Source organism: Mya arenaria, chromosome 10, assembly GCF_026914265.1.
Source record: "Mya arenaria isolate MELC-2E11 chromosome 10, ASM2691426v1".
Taxonomy (NCBI): domain Eukaryota; kingdom Metazoa; phylum Mollusca; class Bivalvia; order Myida; family Myidae; genus Mya; species Mya arenaria.
Genome location: NC_069131.1, coordinates 7,827,710 through 7,847,237, shown reverse-complemented (window position 1 = coordinate 7,847,237; position 19,528 = coordinate 7,827,710). Strand labels below are relative to the sequence as shown.

Genomic DNA, 19,528 nt, shown 5'->3' with positions numbered 1-19,528 from the left:
GCTTTATTACTTGATGTGACATCCTAAATGAATAGTATTTGATATGTGCATGTAATATAGCGACATTGTATGTATTTAGTCATTAGAATAATCGTAGTTATGATATAAATAAAATATCAAATATATATGTGGTCATTCAATTTGATGTTTTCGAAAATAAGTCATACTAATGGATTTAATTTGTATGGTAAGGTACTTAGCATTCTGTTTCTTGAATGTTTATCATTGAATGATTGTCGTTTGCAGACATTATGTTATGGAGGAAGATGAATCAGAATAAATTGTAATGCTTTAGTTGAGTTCATGAAACGATGGAACAAAATTTATTTGTAAAACAGTTATGTTTATTATTTTGAGTTTGAATGTTCTCTTCCGAATCATACATTTGTATCTTATTTCATAATTATGTTATCACTAAAATATAATGGCCATGGGCTGTGTGTTTTGTGAATAAATTTTGAATCTATTTCATTAGTTGCCATACACCATATTTGCTTAGAATACAGCCAACATTTGCAGCCAATGAAATTGCAGATAGCATTAATTAGTAATTTCACCCTTTACAGGTGTTTAAAGGCCCGCCTTCTGCCACTCATCCAATACACAATGCGTTGACAATTTGTTAACCAGAGGTAGTATTCTTAGATGATATGAAGTAGTATTTTACTTCGCCCATTCTTAATTATTAAAATGTTACTTTGTCACAGTTGCCCTTCTCAACTATTGCTCGTATGGACAAAAGAAACGAATAAAAACAATTAAAACTGACAAGTCAGCAGGGACATTCCGTTTTATCAAGAACATTTGTTTACTCTATGGCGGATTTTACTCTCGTGGTTTTTTTTTCCGGAATTTTTGAATTCCAAAATGTATGTGAATTTGTTATTCAATTTCCCAAAATACCTATTTTAGACATATTTCACCGTATTTTTTTAATAAACTGGATACAATTTAATATGCGAAATATTAGCTTCTAACTTGATGGACATATTTGTTTTTGCAGATAAAATCATTTATTAAGATGTATTTTAATGAAGAGACAATAAGGTTGAAAAAAAATAAGACTCCGAACTTTATGCTAAAACTGTTGACTGCTACACATTTTATGAGGATATTCTATATTCATATTTAATGATAAACAATCCTCGATCAACACAAACAAAATAAAAATAAAAGTTCTTCCATGAATTATTGTAAATGAAATACGTAAATGATGGATAAGATTTTCAGCAGTTTAGCCAAACATAGATTTCATTTCATGACCTAAAGTCCGGATCGTGATATATAGGAGTTAAAAATGCGGTACCCTGAAATTACAAGAGCAGTATGCAAAAATACATTTTTTCATACTTTCCAAAGCTGACACAATTACTCATATTTAAAGACACATGGATTAACTATTATTATTATTATGAAGAAAAATATTAATTGAAACATAAAAAAGGCTATTTTATGTGAAATCTACCGAGCTCTTGCTCTTTCAAGTTAGCATTGCAGAACTGACTGCGATATATCGAGCGATTCTTTTCGAGCAGGTTCGAACCCAGAAACAGAGGAGAGCCATTGCTCGACATGTCTAAGTGTCCTCTGCAAGCATGTTATACTTCTGCATAATTCTTAATTAATTAATTACTAGAAAAAAATATTACCATGCAAGTCTGGCTTTTTCTGTCAATCATGACCTGGATTCGAACGCGTTGATGGACTAACTCAGCATGATCCGGGAATAAATCAAGATTGTTCAATACATCATTCTAAAGGTCTTGTAAAAACCCAACCACTTGCAACATATTTGGATTTTTTATCTGTTAAGGTGGCCGATCAAGGTAAAATTGATAGAATGGGACTTTCGAGATCTGCTGATCCGAGCAAATCCCATCATACAAAAACACGACAGTCACTTTCTATGGAAGCGACTGACACGTAGTCCACCTTAAATCACGAGTGTCTGTCCGTCCGCAACTTTTGAGACCAATATCGCCTTATTTGGATGATAAATAATTTAATAGTGAATAAATTTCAAATTAAGCCGAACTCAAGGCTTATGACAAGTGCATGCGCTTGGATGGTGGTGCAAAAGAAAAAAAACCCGAGCTCAAAACTTTTCAAAATTGGTCAGGGTCACGGATCGGGGCAAGATCAGAAAAAAATGACCTTTAAACATGTTCATAGCGTATTCGCACTCCATTGACTGCTTATTTTCTAATGTCGCAGAGTCCGTTAAATTAAGTTGTCCCATGCATACTTTATATAAGGAACTAAACGACATTGCGGTTTAACGACGATTTAAGGTGAAGGTCACCGAGACCAACCGCCCTACCAAATTTCAAAAATATGTAATGTAATTTGATTTCCCCGTTCTGGAGCTGGGTAGAATACAACCGCAAACGTTAGCGACTTTGCACATGCCGCACAACCTGCCCCGACTTCGACCGATAGTCAAAACTCTAAATAATTTAATCAAATGGCTTCTTTAAGTATTTTCTTGTAGCAATAACATTTCAGTACAAATCATGTCTGTTTTATTGCCGTACCAGTGTTCGTTCATCTGAGCGTATGGAAATACATTCGCGAAACGGCACTTTTCATATGTTCCGTCTTCCTCGCCATATTTTTTAAATTGACACTGTTATTCAAAATCAATAAAAAATATTTATTACTTATAACAAGATTGTAAATGTGTATTTAAAAGCAGAAAGCGCATAAAATATTAAATGATTGGTGAATACTTAAAGATTTACTGTGGTCTACTTTAGTCTTATAAGGTAGAAATACCGTGTCTTTATGCTTATTGCTTTCAAATTAAACTCGGTATCCTTAATAAACACATTGTTTTCGACATTTCTTCATCCTTTTTGGAATATTAAAACAATATTATGAATTATGGTTAATCTTATTTGAGAGTAAGAGTGCATCTTTAAAGATGTCTTATTGCGGTTCGTTTTATTAAACAGTTTTAGTAGATTAGAATGTATATCTTCCTTTTATATTTACGTTGCCCATTAATATATACCATAATTTATTCAGCTGAACCCCGTTGACTCGAACTCCTCGTTGGCTCGAACTGGATGTAAAGGACCGATTTATTAATACTAAATGTAAGCATTCCCGCTTATCTCGATGTATTTTCGCCGTTTCCTGGGAGTTAAAGCCAACGAGGTTGGACTGGATGCGTTCTTTCATACAAACACACTTCCAGAGCTCATCATTTAATATTGTTTGTCTACAATTTTTGGTGAACCGGCGCATAGACCTTCGCCAAGACTATGTGATTATTTTTCATATTGTGAAAAGTTGACGACGACAACACACGCTATGCACAATATATATGTTTCTGGTATATTTTCTTATTAAAGGATGTAAATAGGAAAATACGTAGTTCAAAGTTGGTATTTATTTTTCAAATAGTAAAAATATACTCACAAAAAGAAATATAGTGACATCGAGAATACTGTCAATATATCCAACATTTATAATTCACAAACAACTTTCATAGTAATTGACATTTTCCAAAAAGTTGCAAATCATACAAGTACAATGATATTTTGTTATATTTTGATAATGAACTTGTTTTCATTTTTGGCCTCCTCCATCCCCTTACAGCCAACCCTTTCCTCCTTTATAAAGTAATTAATACAGTGCCACACACAAGTCCCTTTACACTCACATGTGGTTTGACAGGACATATATCTTTTTTAACATTGTATCTGAATAAAACACTACTGATTATAATTATGTTATGACTATGTCTACATGTTAAAGCAAGTAAAACGCTCTTCTACTTAATCAAAACAAATAGATCATTGACATTTAGAACATTTTTTGTACCTCACCTTTAAAGCTGCTCTCTCACAGAATGACATTTTTGACTGTTTTTCTATGTCTATGAATCAGCTAACTCACAATATAACATATCAGAATTGATTGAAAAACGCATTATAAAACGCTTTTAGCAATAAAACATACATTTTCAAATGTAAATTTGAAAAACTGCAAAATCTTATACTACTGGTTTCAAGAGACTCACTCAAAAATTTGCGAATTCAAAGACAAAAAATAACATAAAAACTGTCAATCTGTGAGTTTGCAGCTTTAGAACACTGTAAAAGGACTTGTGTTGGAACTGTATGAAAACAATAACTTTTTAGTTATTAAGATCAAAATTAATCAAAAGTGTATCCTATAAACGTGCAGAGCTGAAATGATTTAAATTTAACGAAGTTCTGAACAATCAGCACATTGTCTATGTACTGTTAAAGAAAAAATGGTCTTTCAAAATTTTAGTCAAACAATAACAATATTATTACACTCTATTTCATACAAAGTTTGTTGGCCAAAGATACAATCTATAATCTTAACATTTGCTAGTACATGTACATTCAATATGTAATATGCAGTAGATGAGCTAATAATGTTAACAATGATAATCTAAGATACAATTGGTATTATGTCGAAAAGGTTCTTTGATAGACAAATAGATGTATTCGGAAATGAAATATAGAGCAATCTCAGCTTTCAATGATCTGTCTATTAAGTTGTAGTGACAACACTTTGAATTTAGAGACTAGATGTAAAGTCAATGCTAATATTTTTTTAAACACTTTTTAACATTTGTTTCTTGTTCTTTGATAATTATTATCACTAAGATTCTTTATAAGATGATGTCCAGAGAGAAAGATGAACTAAAGCAGTAAGTCGACACTGGTTTGGTTGATCCTCCCTGCTGTCATGGTAATAATGTGCTGCTCTCTGAAGAGGATTGAGGAAAACACAAAGCAGATGTTCAAAAATATATATCAAATATTCACATTACTTAAGACCAGCTAAGGCAACTTGCAACTTTTTCAGGTAAACCTGTCGCTTCCTCTTATTCCACTCATGTAAAAAATACTGTAAATAGAAGCAAAAATGAGATTGATTCATCTGGCGGGCTGACTTTTTTATACACTGAATAAAGCTATTGAATTGCTCACAAATTTCAGAATTAATGCTTTCAAAGCCCTGAAGCCTTGATGAACGGAAAGCAACAGAACACTTGTGGGCATAGCCATGAAAGATGTCATGAAAAAATCTTACATTTCTGAAGTAACCACTCTCCCGATTTAAACAATACTCCTGAAGATTACATGCAAAGTCATAAAATACATCAGAAGGAGGTTTTACCAGGTGTGAATACAGTGAAGCTGCTGGGTCTTTTCTTCCTTCTGCCCTTGTCATATGGAAGCCATAGCAGTGACCATGGTCTGCACAAAACCATAAAAACAAAGTACTTGTTCCTGGAGCTGAGACATTTACCTTGGTGAAAAACTTGTTGCATCGCTCAAAGTCATGAGCAGCATCATCATGGTCAGCATTCTTTTTGTTGACATTTTCTTCATCAATTGTAAATTTCCTTATGTCCCTTACCTTCAAACCAGACTGATTGAAGTAGTATGCACGGCCATATTTCTCTGGATTATATGTACCTGGTTGTGGAATGGCTTCTTCTGAATCATTGCAACTAACATCTACTGACCTATTGCTAAGATATTGAAGGAAAAGTTTAATATCATCTGGAATAAGATTACCATTGCTTAACATAGACTCACCAATCAAATCATGGAGTTCAGGTGCATACTTTCTCATTTCAGTCATGCCAGAATTAAACCTAATGTTTAGTGCAGATTCACTATAATTACAATCATTAATTACCTGATCAAAGTCCTGACAATATCTTGCTGGCAAAAGACTTGTGACTGAAGCTGTTGTTGCCAACATCTTAAGAACAAAGGCATAAGCTGTCTTTTCTAAATCAGACATATTTGAATTGAAACGTTCAAAGGATGGTTTTACCGCAGTCTGGCAGGACTAGCAACACTGCAGCAACTTTTTCAGAATCATCATCATTGCCAATTATTTCTCCTAATTGTTTCCTAGAAAGGTAATCTAAATTGGTTCGAATAGAAATCAAATCAGCTTTATTAATATCTCTTACATTTTGTAGGAAACATCTGTCCATGCGTCTATGTAATGTGCGTTGAACTGGAATTGAAGAATCTGGAATACTAATTTCTTCAAATGTGGCATGTCTGAATCCAACACCAACCCTAGTGCCATCACAACACAGTCTTTTTGGCTCAAAACCACATACCTCACAAGGCTGACGAAAGTCAATCTTCATATTGCTTGCCCAACTAAACCACCACCTAATAAAAACACTAGCGTCCATAAACTTTGCATTTGGGTGACGAAATTTGTAGATGGCATCCTTTACCTGGCAAAATCCCGAAAATGTGCATCCGGTATTACTCATAACCATTGAAACATACTCCCATCCAATTTCATCACCAGCTGCTGTTTCTGAAGAAAGCACATGAAGGCATTCATCCTTACCCTCTTGCCATGTTAACTTACATGGATTTACCAAACTACAACATAACCTACTATAAACCATACATTTGACCGGAGCTGTACCTGTATAAACAGTCAAAGGTACTGGACGCTCCTTCAAAGTCTTACCCTGATTGTTCTCATCTAGCCACCCAGCACCGCAATCACAATTACCTTCAGGAACAGATGGAGATAGCTCTACCCCATACACACATCCGTTTGCATCTCTCTCACGATCAGGAGTTGACCAGGTGTCACGATTGCAGGTATTAAGCATCAACTTACTGCTTCCTTGCTCACAGGGAAGATGATTGCTCTTTGCAGGAAAATTCCAAAGCCCGGTTTCTTCTTCAAAATAGTGTAAACTACTACTACTACCACCACCACCACTATCACTTGGCCCAGTACTACTTTCAACTTCAAACGTTTCTAACCTTTCAACTTCATCACCATCATCAGTAAAATTTGCCACTGGAGTTATTGTAACCATGTCACAGTCTGAACTATCTCCATCACCAGCATCAACTCCATCCTCAAGAAGATCAAGCCAGTGCTCTGATTGTGATTTTAGAACAGACAGATGTTTACAAACCTTTGATGTGAGCAAGTTGCCGACATATTTCTTATGACCCTTTCCTGCCTTGCACTGGCCACTGTCACAAGTCACTATGTAGGTTCCCTTACTTTTATTAAAAGTTAACCTTACCATAACTGGCAAGCTGTCTTCACCAGCTAACACATAATACTTACGCAAATTCTTACCTTTGTACATTTCAACTAGCGAATTACCTACATACTGTAATCCTTGTTGAACAAAAATGTTTGGCCCGTCATTTCCCATTGCCTTGCCTGCATCTGGGAGATACGGAACAACCATCTCTTTCACAAACCTACAATGTATGCATGTAACACAATTACCCTGGATATCTAAAACTACACGGTCATTTTCCAATGAATTACAATCAGGGACATTCAATAGAGTTTTGTATATGCTGCAGGAACAGTAATAGTAGGAGCCTGATTCTTGCTGATATTTAACTGTGTAAACAAAATCATTCACCTTAAAAGAACCATCAGTTTCACTATAGTTGTTTAAACAACAAATGAGAGTGTCATCCTCATTTTGTGCTATGACAAATTTTCCTTGTTCAGACTTAATATTAAGACAATAATTTTCATAAACCGAGACACCCATCTCTGAGATTGAATTATGCTCAGATGTAGCTTCAAGTGTGTGTTCAAGAGCATTTGCTGTCACTGTCACTAATCTAAATCCTTTTCTGGTTCTTTTTGGAGCTGGTTCATGTTCAGATATAGTAGTAGTTTCTCCTGAATTCATTACAACAGACTCTGGGGAAAAAAACTTCCTTATAAAATGAGAACAATGCATCAGTATTTCCTTCAAGATAAAGTGAAAGAGTTTTATTTCTCACAGAGGTTGCATGACAAGTTGTTTTTAACAAATTTGAATCAAACCTACATTTAACTGTAAAATACTTTAAATCATTTAGTGCCCTTATGTCACCTGCCATGCAATTTAGAAATACTGATTGCTTTTCAAGAGTACTCAACACCTGTGTTGGCAGTTGCATCATGCATCGTGAATCTGGAAAAGAAACTGGAAGAGACCTATTGAGACGAAAGTCTACTATTAATTTTTCTATATTTCTTACAGAAAGAGAATTGCTAAGAAATGTCTTATCTTCATTTACTAATGAAACATTATTTTTGAATGGAATAAGACAAACAGTATGTCCAAAAAGACACATTTCTTCGGTAGACGGTAAGTTTGATAAGTCTGCAATACAAGGTAATATACTTTTGACATTCCTTTGAAATATTGTACCAGGGCGGTCTCTGATGTTATCACGTTTATTATTGATCAAATGCCTTTTCTTAATATCCTCAGACGTCAATACACTATGAAGGATTGTACTTTGCTCAGTCAGTCCATACTGCTGTTGGAGTTCAAAAAGAAACCTTTGTTCCAAAAAGCCATCAAAAACCCCAGATTCAATGTAGCGAACATAATGAACAACAACATCATCAATACTGCATTTGAAAACAGTACAAGCAAATGTTCCCTGAGTGCATTTGTCATATGATGCTAAATTGGCTGCTACTGTTTCAGGCTTTAAAATACTCTGCCTCTTTGATGTAAGCATTTCATTTTGAACCATTATCTCTAAAATTTTCTTTCTAAAGATAATTGCAGGGGAGCATCTATCAAGATTATCAATTAAAGTTTTGAACCATTCACACTTATATCGACTTGGTTCTGAATCAAGCTTTCTTTTCAAACTTGACCTTAATAAAGTACCACTATAAAAGTCTGATATTAATTCTGGTCTTTCTGTTTCAATAAAGTCGTATCTCAGTTGTTTATCATTTTCCAAAACAGAATCAGAGTGGGCAGAGGAGGTAGAAGGTCCTTGATCATTACCCCCTTTATTCTTGCACATGGACCTGTCTTCAACACAAAGTAACTTATTTATAAGTGTATTTCTATTAAGCATTTTATAATCAAGTTGTCCTGACCTTACTTTTTCCATGTTTTGTAAATGGTCAGCTACAGTATATGGTCCAGAGGCTGGAAGGTCACAGGACTCACCATTGAAGAAAGGGATATTCAACTCCACTCTCTGAAATTGATAAAATTCTATACCCATACAAGATTTCTTTCATTCTTCTAAATTATTGTTCAAATATTGCATTTTCCACACAATGCATGATTAAGAGTCATTGACAAAGGTTTTTCTTCTTCAGAAAATAAAGAATGTTATAGAAAAAAACAATCAATTGACACATGTTATTTATATGTATCATGAAAAAATCAAAAGGGGTAAGAAAATAATTCTTATATACATATAATGCATAATTTTGTAATCCATATCTCAGTTCAAGTGTTTTACCAAATTAATGGGGCATGAGAGTAAATCTGTTGTGTCATGGAGCTGACCCTCTGGTAGTGTTGACAACCAATCCTCAATGCTGATGAAGGTTTCTGCTACTCTAGTAGTCTAATAAATAGGAATGCAAGTAAATAGAATGTAACTTGATAAAACATGTAAAATTGTAACAATAACAAAATGATCTTCAATAAACATAGTAAATCATCATATTTCACACATATTTTTAGTGAATATATTATTCTAAAAACCTTAAACCACTTCTTAACATATTAAATAAATTAATCGTTTTTATGATTACATTTTTAAGACAAATGTTCTCAAGACTTTGTTTGAATTGAATATTGACTAAGTTTATGATTATAATGATAATTATTACTGTTGCCCTTTAATAAGTATAATGAAAGTGAATACTATTTACCGGTCCAGGGTTCTGCTCAACATCATTGGCCAACAATAACCTCCTTCTTGTAGTATCCACGTTCTGTTGAAAGTCTGTAAAGATTTTCATGCTTTTAACATTAACAGTTTAAACATTTTAAAAATAAGCTTGTAATACCATAAATCTGAAATGAATACATTGCCTACAAATGCTTAATACTGTAAACTAAAAAATAATAAAATAAAGAGTTATCTTCTGAATACTTCCAATGTCATACAAAGCAAACTTAGTCACAACAATCATGTCGAACATTTAAATGCACTGATTTCTTTGTAAATACGTACCCTTCTGTTATATTTTTCTTACCTTTCTTGGGGGGATTGAGATTTACTTGACGGTCTTCCTTATCCTCAAAGATTGCCTCTGGTGCCTGTTTCCTTGGAGAATCCTGAGTCAACAAAGAGTATAATTTAAACAAGTAATAAATAATATTCTTCAAGAGTAAGAACTGTCTACAGATATTTGATCTTAATATGTTTTACATATCTTTTACAATTATATAGAATTATATTATTTTTTACTACATCACCAAATTCTGCTACCTCAAAACTCCTTTATTATTTCTTTTATATCATTTATTTTAAACATGTCTCTACAAAAAAATACCAGTCACTCTCTCAATAATCAACGAGATCAGACTATTTGTGACTTTTGATCAAAAAGATGTTTCATTTCCTAATCTCATTTACCTTTGATTTAACATCCATCTGAATATACTTTGAAATGGTCCTTCCATGAACATGACGTTTGTGTATATGATCTAGGAGAAAATCGTCCCTAGAACATCTAACCTTGCAGTCAGGACAGTTCAACCAATGTTGATGCTAAAAATGTTGAAGTTAAAGTAAAAAAGTAACCATTGGGCATAACTATTCAAAACAGTTATAAAAGTTGAAACAACTATGCGTTACCATGATTACCCTATTGTGTAGTAACACACCTTAAATGAGATATTATGAGAATATTGACAATCACATGTAAGCAATTTCACCGTGAAATGATTTATGACAAATAAATTATTTGTCATAAATCATTTGAAATAATAAAAGTTAAATTTATTTTTAATACAGTTAAATAATTGATTTGAATTTTTAATACCTTGTTCGCACATCTTTTTGGCTTAGGCAATGGTGGGTTTTTTCTCATGATTTTCTTTCCTGCTGTCACAGCTTTCAGTTTCTGAAATGTAAAATTAATTGAAATACTACTTAAACCATCTTTTTATATACATGTGAAAATATCTCTATAGACATTTTCTTCATTCATGCTTGACCAAAGCCTTCAATTAAAGTATTGTAATATCTTAACTAACAAAATATGAATGATACAATGAAGTAATTATAACATCTACAGTGTACTCCTTTCATCATACATAACAATTGTCTTGAATTAAACAACACTCATGCATTTTTGTTTGCAATGTTAATGTACCAAGGTCGTCATATTATATACCAAGGGTAAGCCATGTATGTTCCTAGCTGGAAGGCAAACTGCAACATCCCACAGAAGCAGATGAACATGGTCACTGGTGTCAATAATACTGCAATATAAAAATGCATAATAATACATAATAATATAATCTGTTATTTACTTTTCTTTTTTTTCATGAATGAAAATAAATTTTAACCCAGAATTAACAACAGACAAGACAATCTTCTATTTGTAGCATAGGTTATCATTTTCTAATTTAATCTAAAGAAGAATATATAAAAAGAACCCATTTAACTTTACACATTTTTTGTACATTACGTTAATCAGAAATAAGCAAAAGAAACCAGTGGTTTAGTATGTATTATATGTCTGTGTGTACAAGTGTGACAATATCATGTAGCCATGAAATAAAGAATAAAAATTATGACAACCTTGTCTTCCCACGCTTCCTTTCCTGCACCTTCATCTTCTTTCGGCCTTTTCTCTCTGGGGTTTCCCGTCTCTTTTGAACCTGGAAAAGAATTAATTAAAAATACCATATAATATTGAAATTACTATTACACTTGTTCATACAGTACACATTTCTTACGCAGTTTTGTTAAAAGCTTTAAACTGTGGCATATACCAATTCATGGTTCTGCAACATTGAAAACCAAAACTGCCTAGCTTCAAAGAGATGGAAGTCAATGATTGTACTCATAAGATTCTTATTATCAATAACTTAGTATAGTTTCAAATACCCCTGAGCATATATTAAATCATCTGATCAGCGATGAATGCTTTTTTAAAGCTGCTTATGCATTTAAATGTGTCTGATGTTCATCGAAAAATAATATATTAAATACCGATACATTGTGAAAATCATAGCGCAAGAAATTGAACCTTTTCCTTCTTTTCCGGAAGTTTAATGCGAATAGGCACGTTCTTCAGATCTTCTTCATGAATCTGTGCCATCATCTGAATCATAATCATATTGTATTGTACCTGAGCCACAACATGAAACCAACTTAAATCTACATCACAGAGGTAATATGTCAAATGCGTACAACAAATATAAAATATCAGTTTTATTAACCTGCTGCACTACAGTGGCATACGACCGCTGTTCCATAGTTTTTACTGGTGGTACGGTTGCATCCTCCTCCTCAGCTGCTGACGGCTCTATCTCTTGTAGTTCTGGCCACTCTTCTTCATCTACTTCATCATACAACCAATGGGAGTCAGCATGAAGATCTTGCAGGCACCGTCTTGCTCCATATCTGTTAAGATGCAGTCCATCCTTGGCCAGAACCTAGATTATTAACAATGTATAAACATGTAAAAAAGGAGATGCATCGGCAGAAAAGAGCTTTTATCCCAGTTGTAAATATTTACTCAACATGCCTTTAAGGCGGTATACTTCATATGATTAACATATTAGTAGGCCACGATTAATATTGAAACCTGTCTCATGCTACTTTATAAAAGAATTATTTAATTAATGAAATACATAGATATATATATATATATATATAATAAATTAAAGCAAAATAATATCTGAATGGATTAGAATACATGTACTAGCTATAATTTCAAATGCATTTACACATCACACATTTCTAAACTGGGTGATTGTCTGGTAAGTGCAGTGGTTAGCACACTCACTCCTTAGCAAGGCTACCTGGGTTGAATTCCTGGCCTGGGCACAAGTGAGTTTGGGATTTTTGGTTACCATGCCAGACAAGTGGCTTTTCTCTTGTAACCCCACAATACAAAAACTCACTTTTGCGCAAAATTGTGCCAATAAGAGAAACTTTACAATTAACTTTTTTCACAGTGGTTGTAAAATTAATAAAGTTTAAACCAAACTAGGTCAGAGTTAGCCTGTTCTGGATTTAAGAAACTCGGAAAAAGGTCTCAGATATAATAAACTATAACAGTATTTTGGAATTGACAAAAAAAATCTAGTCATTACTATCTGATCAAATACACATTCAAAATATGTTCATTTTGGCCATTTATCAGACCATCATAAAACAGATCTATATAAGCAGACATTTTAACTTTGACCTGAAAAACTGATAACTGACTGGCATCTGATTTGACATTCCACGGCAAGATCTACATAAACACATAATAAAAGGTCCATTCAGATAGCTATAAATTTTAAATTATTTAAAGTAATAAATTATTTTTTGTTATTGGCGTTGGGGATTGGAGTATCTTACCTCTGTTGAGCAGTCATACTGAAAAAACCTCACATAGGGTATATGTAATGCAACATCTTGCAGTGCTTGGTTGGCGCGCATCACCCAATGTTGGCATGCTCTCAACATCTTCAAGGACAAGAAACCGCGTCCGCTAAAGTCTGGCGCCCTCGGCAAGATTGAGCACAGAACAATCTCTGCTCCAGGAGCTGTCTCTCTGAGAACATCTACAACCTCTGAAGCATTCCTGAATCCAAAAATGGTCTGTTTCATTGGAAAAAAATCAGTATTTTATTACGATTCTTGATGAAGTGTCAAAACTTAGGTTTAATACAAATGCTTTTATCTGTTTTATTCTTAGCTTCAAAATAAAAAAAGAAAGTACTGGCTGTGTTGAGTTTGAAAAATATGTATAATTGCTCTTTCTGTTCATTATCACTTGAAAGTAGTGATGTTGATGACAATGATGTAAACAAAATTCAATGTCAGCACACAATAAATAGAGAGTTGAAGACAAAATGATCTTTTTCAAAGAAAGATGGTCAGAAGTCTTCTGGGGAATGTGTTACTTATCATGCATTTGTTAAAATAGATTTTTTTTCCTGGATCAGACATCACGAAAAGTTCAGAAAAAGTCTCGGTCATTCGAACCCACAGCCTCTGATATTTTGTCGGTCCGATAGAAAATTTGCTGGTCCTACAATTTTTGTTTGATAACTTGCTTTATCAAAGCCTTTGTTGCTAATTTTACAATTACAAGAAATAAAAATGTATTAAGATATTAACCAGTAAATCTTTATCACAAATAACTAATATTTCAGGTTGCCATATTTTGACAGACACTCGCACTTAATCGTAATGAAAATTCCGACTGGGCGATTTTTTGGCAATTTGTATTCTTTGGACCATACCAGTACAGGTTTTCGTTATCAAATAGCATGTTCCAAAGGATTATGGATAAGATTATTGTTTGAAACATTTGGAACTATCATTTAAAGCATTCCAATGTTTATGACAAAAGTTTATCATTTTAGCGTTTCAAAACATCGCGCGATATATACACAGTAGTAAACATTATTTTGTAATGTATTGCAAAGGGAGGCAAATGCTGCATGGTGTTTGATTTAATGCGGTATGCATTCCGACTTTTACACTATCGGAAAACGACATCGGATTCGAAAACAAATGGTTATTTGATAATTTCATTAAAAAAAACGATTTTCTGTTAAACAAAATAAATTATTCTTACTTTAAATCCGTGTTTTATAATTGATAAAGATTAAATCTTCATTATTTTTTTTATTTACACCTCGCCGTGAATACTGTCGATCAGACGGACTGACCCCATCACAAATTTAGTCGGACCGAGTCAAAATTTACCAGTCAGGAACGTCGGACAGACAGTTTTCCCGATGTCTGCTGGATTACCTGCAAGGCTAGTGCCTCAGTGAATCGTTCCTATTTGAAAGGCAGAAGGAGCCAATTGACTCAACTACCGTACCATGCATGCATTCAACCATGTCAACTCCATCAAGTAGTGAATAATTGCATGACTATTATCGATCATGTCATTGATAACATTTCCGGGGCTATAATCACGTTTGATGAGTATGGCCCTAGTGCGCAGGTATTACCAATTGGACAACGCAAACTGTTACTATATATAGTAACATATGTTTAAAGATAATATATGGTGTTGCAGAAACGCGTTTACATGTGTCAAATTAGAAAGTACTAAATTTAAAAATAAGAGTTTCAAAACTTATTACAGCAATTCACATATTCAATAATGAATATTTTATAAAATCCTTTTAAATCATCTAAACTATGCACCTGTAGAAATCCTCGATTGTACAAAATACATCATTGGAACCAAGGTGAAGGTATATACTCCTGAAATGCTGATGTTCCACCTCTTCCCGAACTCGGCAGCGGAAGTTCTTCCTGTCTTTTACGTAACGAGCACCTTCAAACAAGTGAAAAATACATAGATATTAATTTTAGCATAGATAGCAATTTGTTCTTAACATCATTCATAAAGTACTGTGAGCATTTCTAGTGATATTAAAAAGCATTGGCAGCTTTTTTATGCATAGCAGTTACATTCTTTGTAATAGTAGTTTTGTGAAACTTGCCCAGTTGGGCAATTTGCTTTTAGAATTTAATTGCCCGAAACCATTGTAACTTGCCGTTATATAATTAAGTTAAAAAAAAAATTGCTTTATGCCTCAAGTGTGGCAACTTGTGAACGTCACTGATCTCACGCTTACATATTTAATCTATTCTTAAAGATATGGTTCCTTTAACAAATGCAGTTTTATTTGATTGCACCACCATTTCATACAGGTGTCACAGTCTATTGGCTTGCTATGATGGCTGGAATCGTCTCTTCCTTTATTTAGCCTTTAAGCCCCTCAGTGCCAAGTGAATTCTGTGGTTTTGTTTTTTTCGCGCTGAAAACTGGGGAATGGGCCTTCCATTTGGCAGAAATTTTACCAGCAGTTTGTTCCCACATGGTAGCAAATTTACTTGGAATTGACTGGACAGGTCAAAGTTCCTGCTATTCGATGGACTGAGGGGGGGGGGGGGGGCATGGTTACAATTGACTGGTGCATTATATCTCTCCTTGGCACAACATTACCTTTAAGTGTGGTCTTGTGTTGTTAGGGAAACCATGAGTACCCGGGGGAAACCCACTTGAACGACCTGGTACAGTCAGGCAACAAGTTCACCAATGTTAACGACTTAGATAGTACTATTGTGTGTAACACTCTGTGGCCTAGATGTCCGCCTATGGAGCGGGAGGTTGTGGGTTTGATTCCTGGCCGCGTCATACAAGACGTTAAAAGTTGGTATAAGTAGTTCCCTTGCCTGGCACTCGGCAATTAAAGACATTATAAGTGGTGTACTCAGTACTGGTTAAACCCAGGAAAGTTGTAGCCGGTGTATCGGTGCTTTACACCAGGCACGTAAAAGAACCAAAGGGTCCTTTCCAAAAAGCTAGGGTATCGCACACAGATTTCCTTGTATCCCGCCACTGTCTCTTCCGCGTGCTGTCCCTTCAGCAAAAACAATGGACCCAATTGGAAATAAGTGCTTGCACTTTCACAGGTTATCCTTGACCACAAGGATACAAACATACATACATCTGGAACGGCTGCAGTTTTGTACTCAAAAACCTTCTTTTTACAGTTACTATGATTGACATAATCAGTATAAGATCTGAAAGATATAGTACTCATGAATCAAAACAAATTTATGTCGTAAAAATTAAGGTTTTTATCCAATTCAAATATTGTATAATGAAACTTACCTGAGACGGCCAGGAATGAAATATTCACGTTGCCAGACCGAGTGTTGCTCGAATCTCGGAGTCTGTAGACATTGGAGTCACCAGCCACCAAAACACCTTCCATGATAAGCTTAAAATAAACTAAACAGCAATTTTGCAAAGTGTACGGATATAATTTGATTTTAAAATCAACATAAAGCACGCGGAGAAATTCAAAAATCTAGATTCGATCGCGAAAATACAAGACTTTTAGTACTGAAGTTGACAGGCTTCAAAAAAGGAGCGCGTTACAAAACTTTTAATGCGTAACGAAGAATTAAATATTTATAAAGATCAATCGGCAATCGAAACGTTATGACAAGAACAAGCAGAGCGCTTTGAAAACAGTCTTTTTGCAATGTTGAGAAAAATTTGGGGTTTTCCTCTGGAACATTCGAGAGAATGCACCGCATCCGTTTCTGATTACCTTGACCTTATCTAAATCATATGACCGATCATGTGATTTCTTTATTATAGTGCTATTTTTAGCATTACCAACGCGAACCAAACGGCCTCTGATGTATGACGAGCTTTTCTGGTTCTCATTTTCACGGTTCAGTGGTGCCCAAATTTTTTAATGCCTATCACTCCGGCAAAAAAGAAGTAGTCCCTTGCATACACGTACAAACCGTAAGAGGGCTTGTACAGACAAACCCTTCGCGTTTGTCTTCAAGCCCGTATTAAAAGGCACGTGTATGTTCACTTTAGTAGAAAGTATATTATACGATTATTATCGTTTTAAACGCTTTATGAAATAGGTTTGTATATGACGCCAGGTTCAAATAGTATTCATAAGATGACGGAATCAAGTTAACAATTAATACTGAGTTTATGTCTTGTCAATCTTTTTCGAAGAAATATAATAATCATTTTTATCTACTAAGGATTATTTCGATGATGTCGTCTTTACTTTCGAAGTGTACCTTTTACGCGGTGTACAACTATATCCTATCAGATAATGGTCAATTTGAATTGACATTTTTTATTGTTACCACCTATATGTATTTCTGATATTTTTCAACAATACGCTAGTTATTATGAATGTCTTTTAGCTTGACAAACATCGAGTTGAATATATTAATGTAGCCTTTATACGATTTGTTATCTTTTTGACATTGCACGTTTTCAAAATCAGTTCAAGTTTCTTGTACGACACTGAAGTAATCGAAGTTACAAAAGACTCATATCAGTCGTAAAAATATCTGAGTGTGAGCATCCATTTAGAGTGTCTGTGTTTAAAATACCTTTCATGCTTCGAAACCTTATAGAATCAGTTTAAGGTGATAGGCGGGAAGCAAATCAGAACACGTGTTCAAAATTTTCTTAAAAGTATTGATTAATGATGGCAAAAAATGAAATAGCTCAAACTGTTTTACAAATCACTATAATTAGTAGAAGTATTGGTGCATGATATTACCTAATGCGTAAAAGATCGTAAATTGGTCTTGGTGAATGAAGTAACCTAATGCGAACTTGATTACATAGCAGTCTCATTGTGATTGCTTGTTTTTATGTTCTATGCATTTGGCGCTGACCTTGTGACATTAAACGGGGTTAATGTTTAAACTTTCGACTACTGTGCTTGTTGCTGTAGTTTTCTGATTAATACTGGTGAATGATGTTACCTAATGCGTACTTCAAGGCCTAGCAGTCTTGATGTATGATGCTTCCTAATGCGCTCTTAAAGGTGTAGCAAATTTTGTTAATGGTGTCACATAATGCGTACTTGAAGGCGTAGCAGCCTTTGTGGTTAAAGACACAAATGCATTCTTGAAAGCGTAGCAGTCTTTGTGCATAATGTTTCTTAATGTGTACTTTAAATCAAAGCCGTCTTTGTGCATGATTTCGCATGATGCGTACTTGAACACAAAGCTGTCCTGGTGCGTGATATATATATATATATATATATATATATATATTATATATATTGCCTTCTTAGAGGCCTAGCAGTTTTGTAATATGATGTTTCCTTATGACTACTTAAAGGCATAGTATTCTAAACGCATGATTTTTCCTAATGGGTACTTGAAGGCAAACTCATATTGGTGCATGATATCACAATATGCGTACTTGAAGGCACAACAGTCTTGGTACGTGATGTTCCTAATGTTTACTTGAAGGCAAAGCAGTCTTGGTGCATGATGTTACAAAATGCGTATTTGAAGGCATAGTAGTGTTGGAGCATGCCTTTGTGAAGGGTGTTAGTTTAAACATACCATTTACTGAATGCCTTCATAAAGGGTGTTAGTTTTAGCATACTTGAAGGCATAGAAGCCTTTGTGCATGATGTTTCCAAATATGTATTCAACGGCGTAGCAGTCTAAGTGCAGGATGTCGCCTTATCCGTACTTGAAGTCATATCAGTTTGTGTGCATGATGTTACATAATGATTACTTGAAGTCATATCAGTTTGTGTGCATGATGTTACATAATGCGTACTTGAAGTCATAGCAGTTTGTGTGCATGATGTTACATAATGCGTACTTGAAGTCATAGCAGTTTGTGTGCATGATGTTACATAATGCGTACTTGAAGTCATAGCAGTTTGTGTGCATGATGTTACATAATGCGTACTTGAAGTCATAGCAGTTTGTGTGCATGATGTAACATAATGCGTACTTGAAGTCATATCAGTTTGTGTGCATGATGTTACATAATGCGTACTTGAAGTCATAGCAGTTTGTGTGCATGATGTTACATAATGCGTACTTGAAGTCATATCAGTTTGTGTGCATGATGTTACATAATGCGTACTTGAAGTCATAGCAGTTTGTGTGCATGATGTTACATAATGCGTACTTGAAGTCATATCAGTTTGTGTGCATGATGTTTCATAATGCGTACTTGAAGTCATAGCAGT

The 19,528-nt window shown here is 34.3% G+C and overlaps 1 protein-coding gene across 1 annotated transcript; it reads right to left on the bottom strand.

Annotated features, from left to right (window-relative positions):
- Window positions 1-4,082: 4,082 nt before the first annotated feature.
- Window positions 4,083-17,054, bottom strand: LOC128206914 (uncharacterized). Its single transcript, XM_052909653.1, is given in 15 exon segments — window positions 4,083-5,838; window positions 5,840-7,259; window positions 8,908-9,011; window positions 9,282-9,389; window positions 9,700-9,773; window positions 10,027-10,108; window positions 10,410-10,544; window positions 10,819-10,899; window positions 11,173-11,260; window positions 11,583-11,662; window positions 12,034-12,108; window positions 12,227-12,442; window positions 13,359-13,584; window positions 15,171-15,303; window positions 16,651-17,054. Coding segments are annotated over 15 exon segments (3,954 nt in total). The 5' UTR covers window positions 16,754-17,054; the 3' UTR covers window positions 4,083-4,809.
- Between the last annotated feature and the right edge of the window lie 2,474 nt (window positions 17,055-19,528).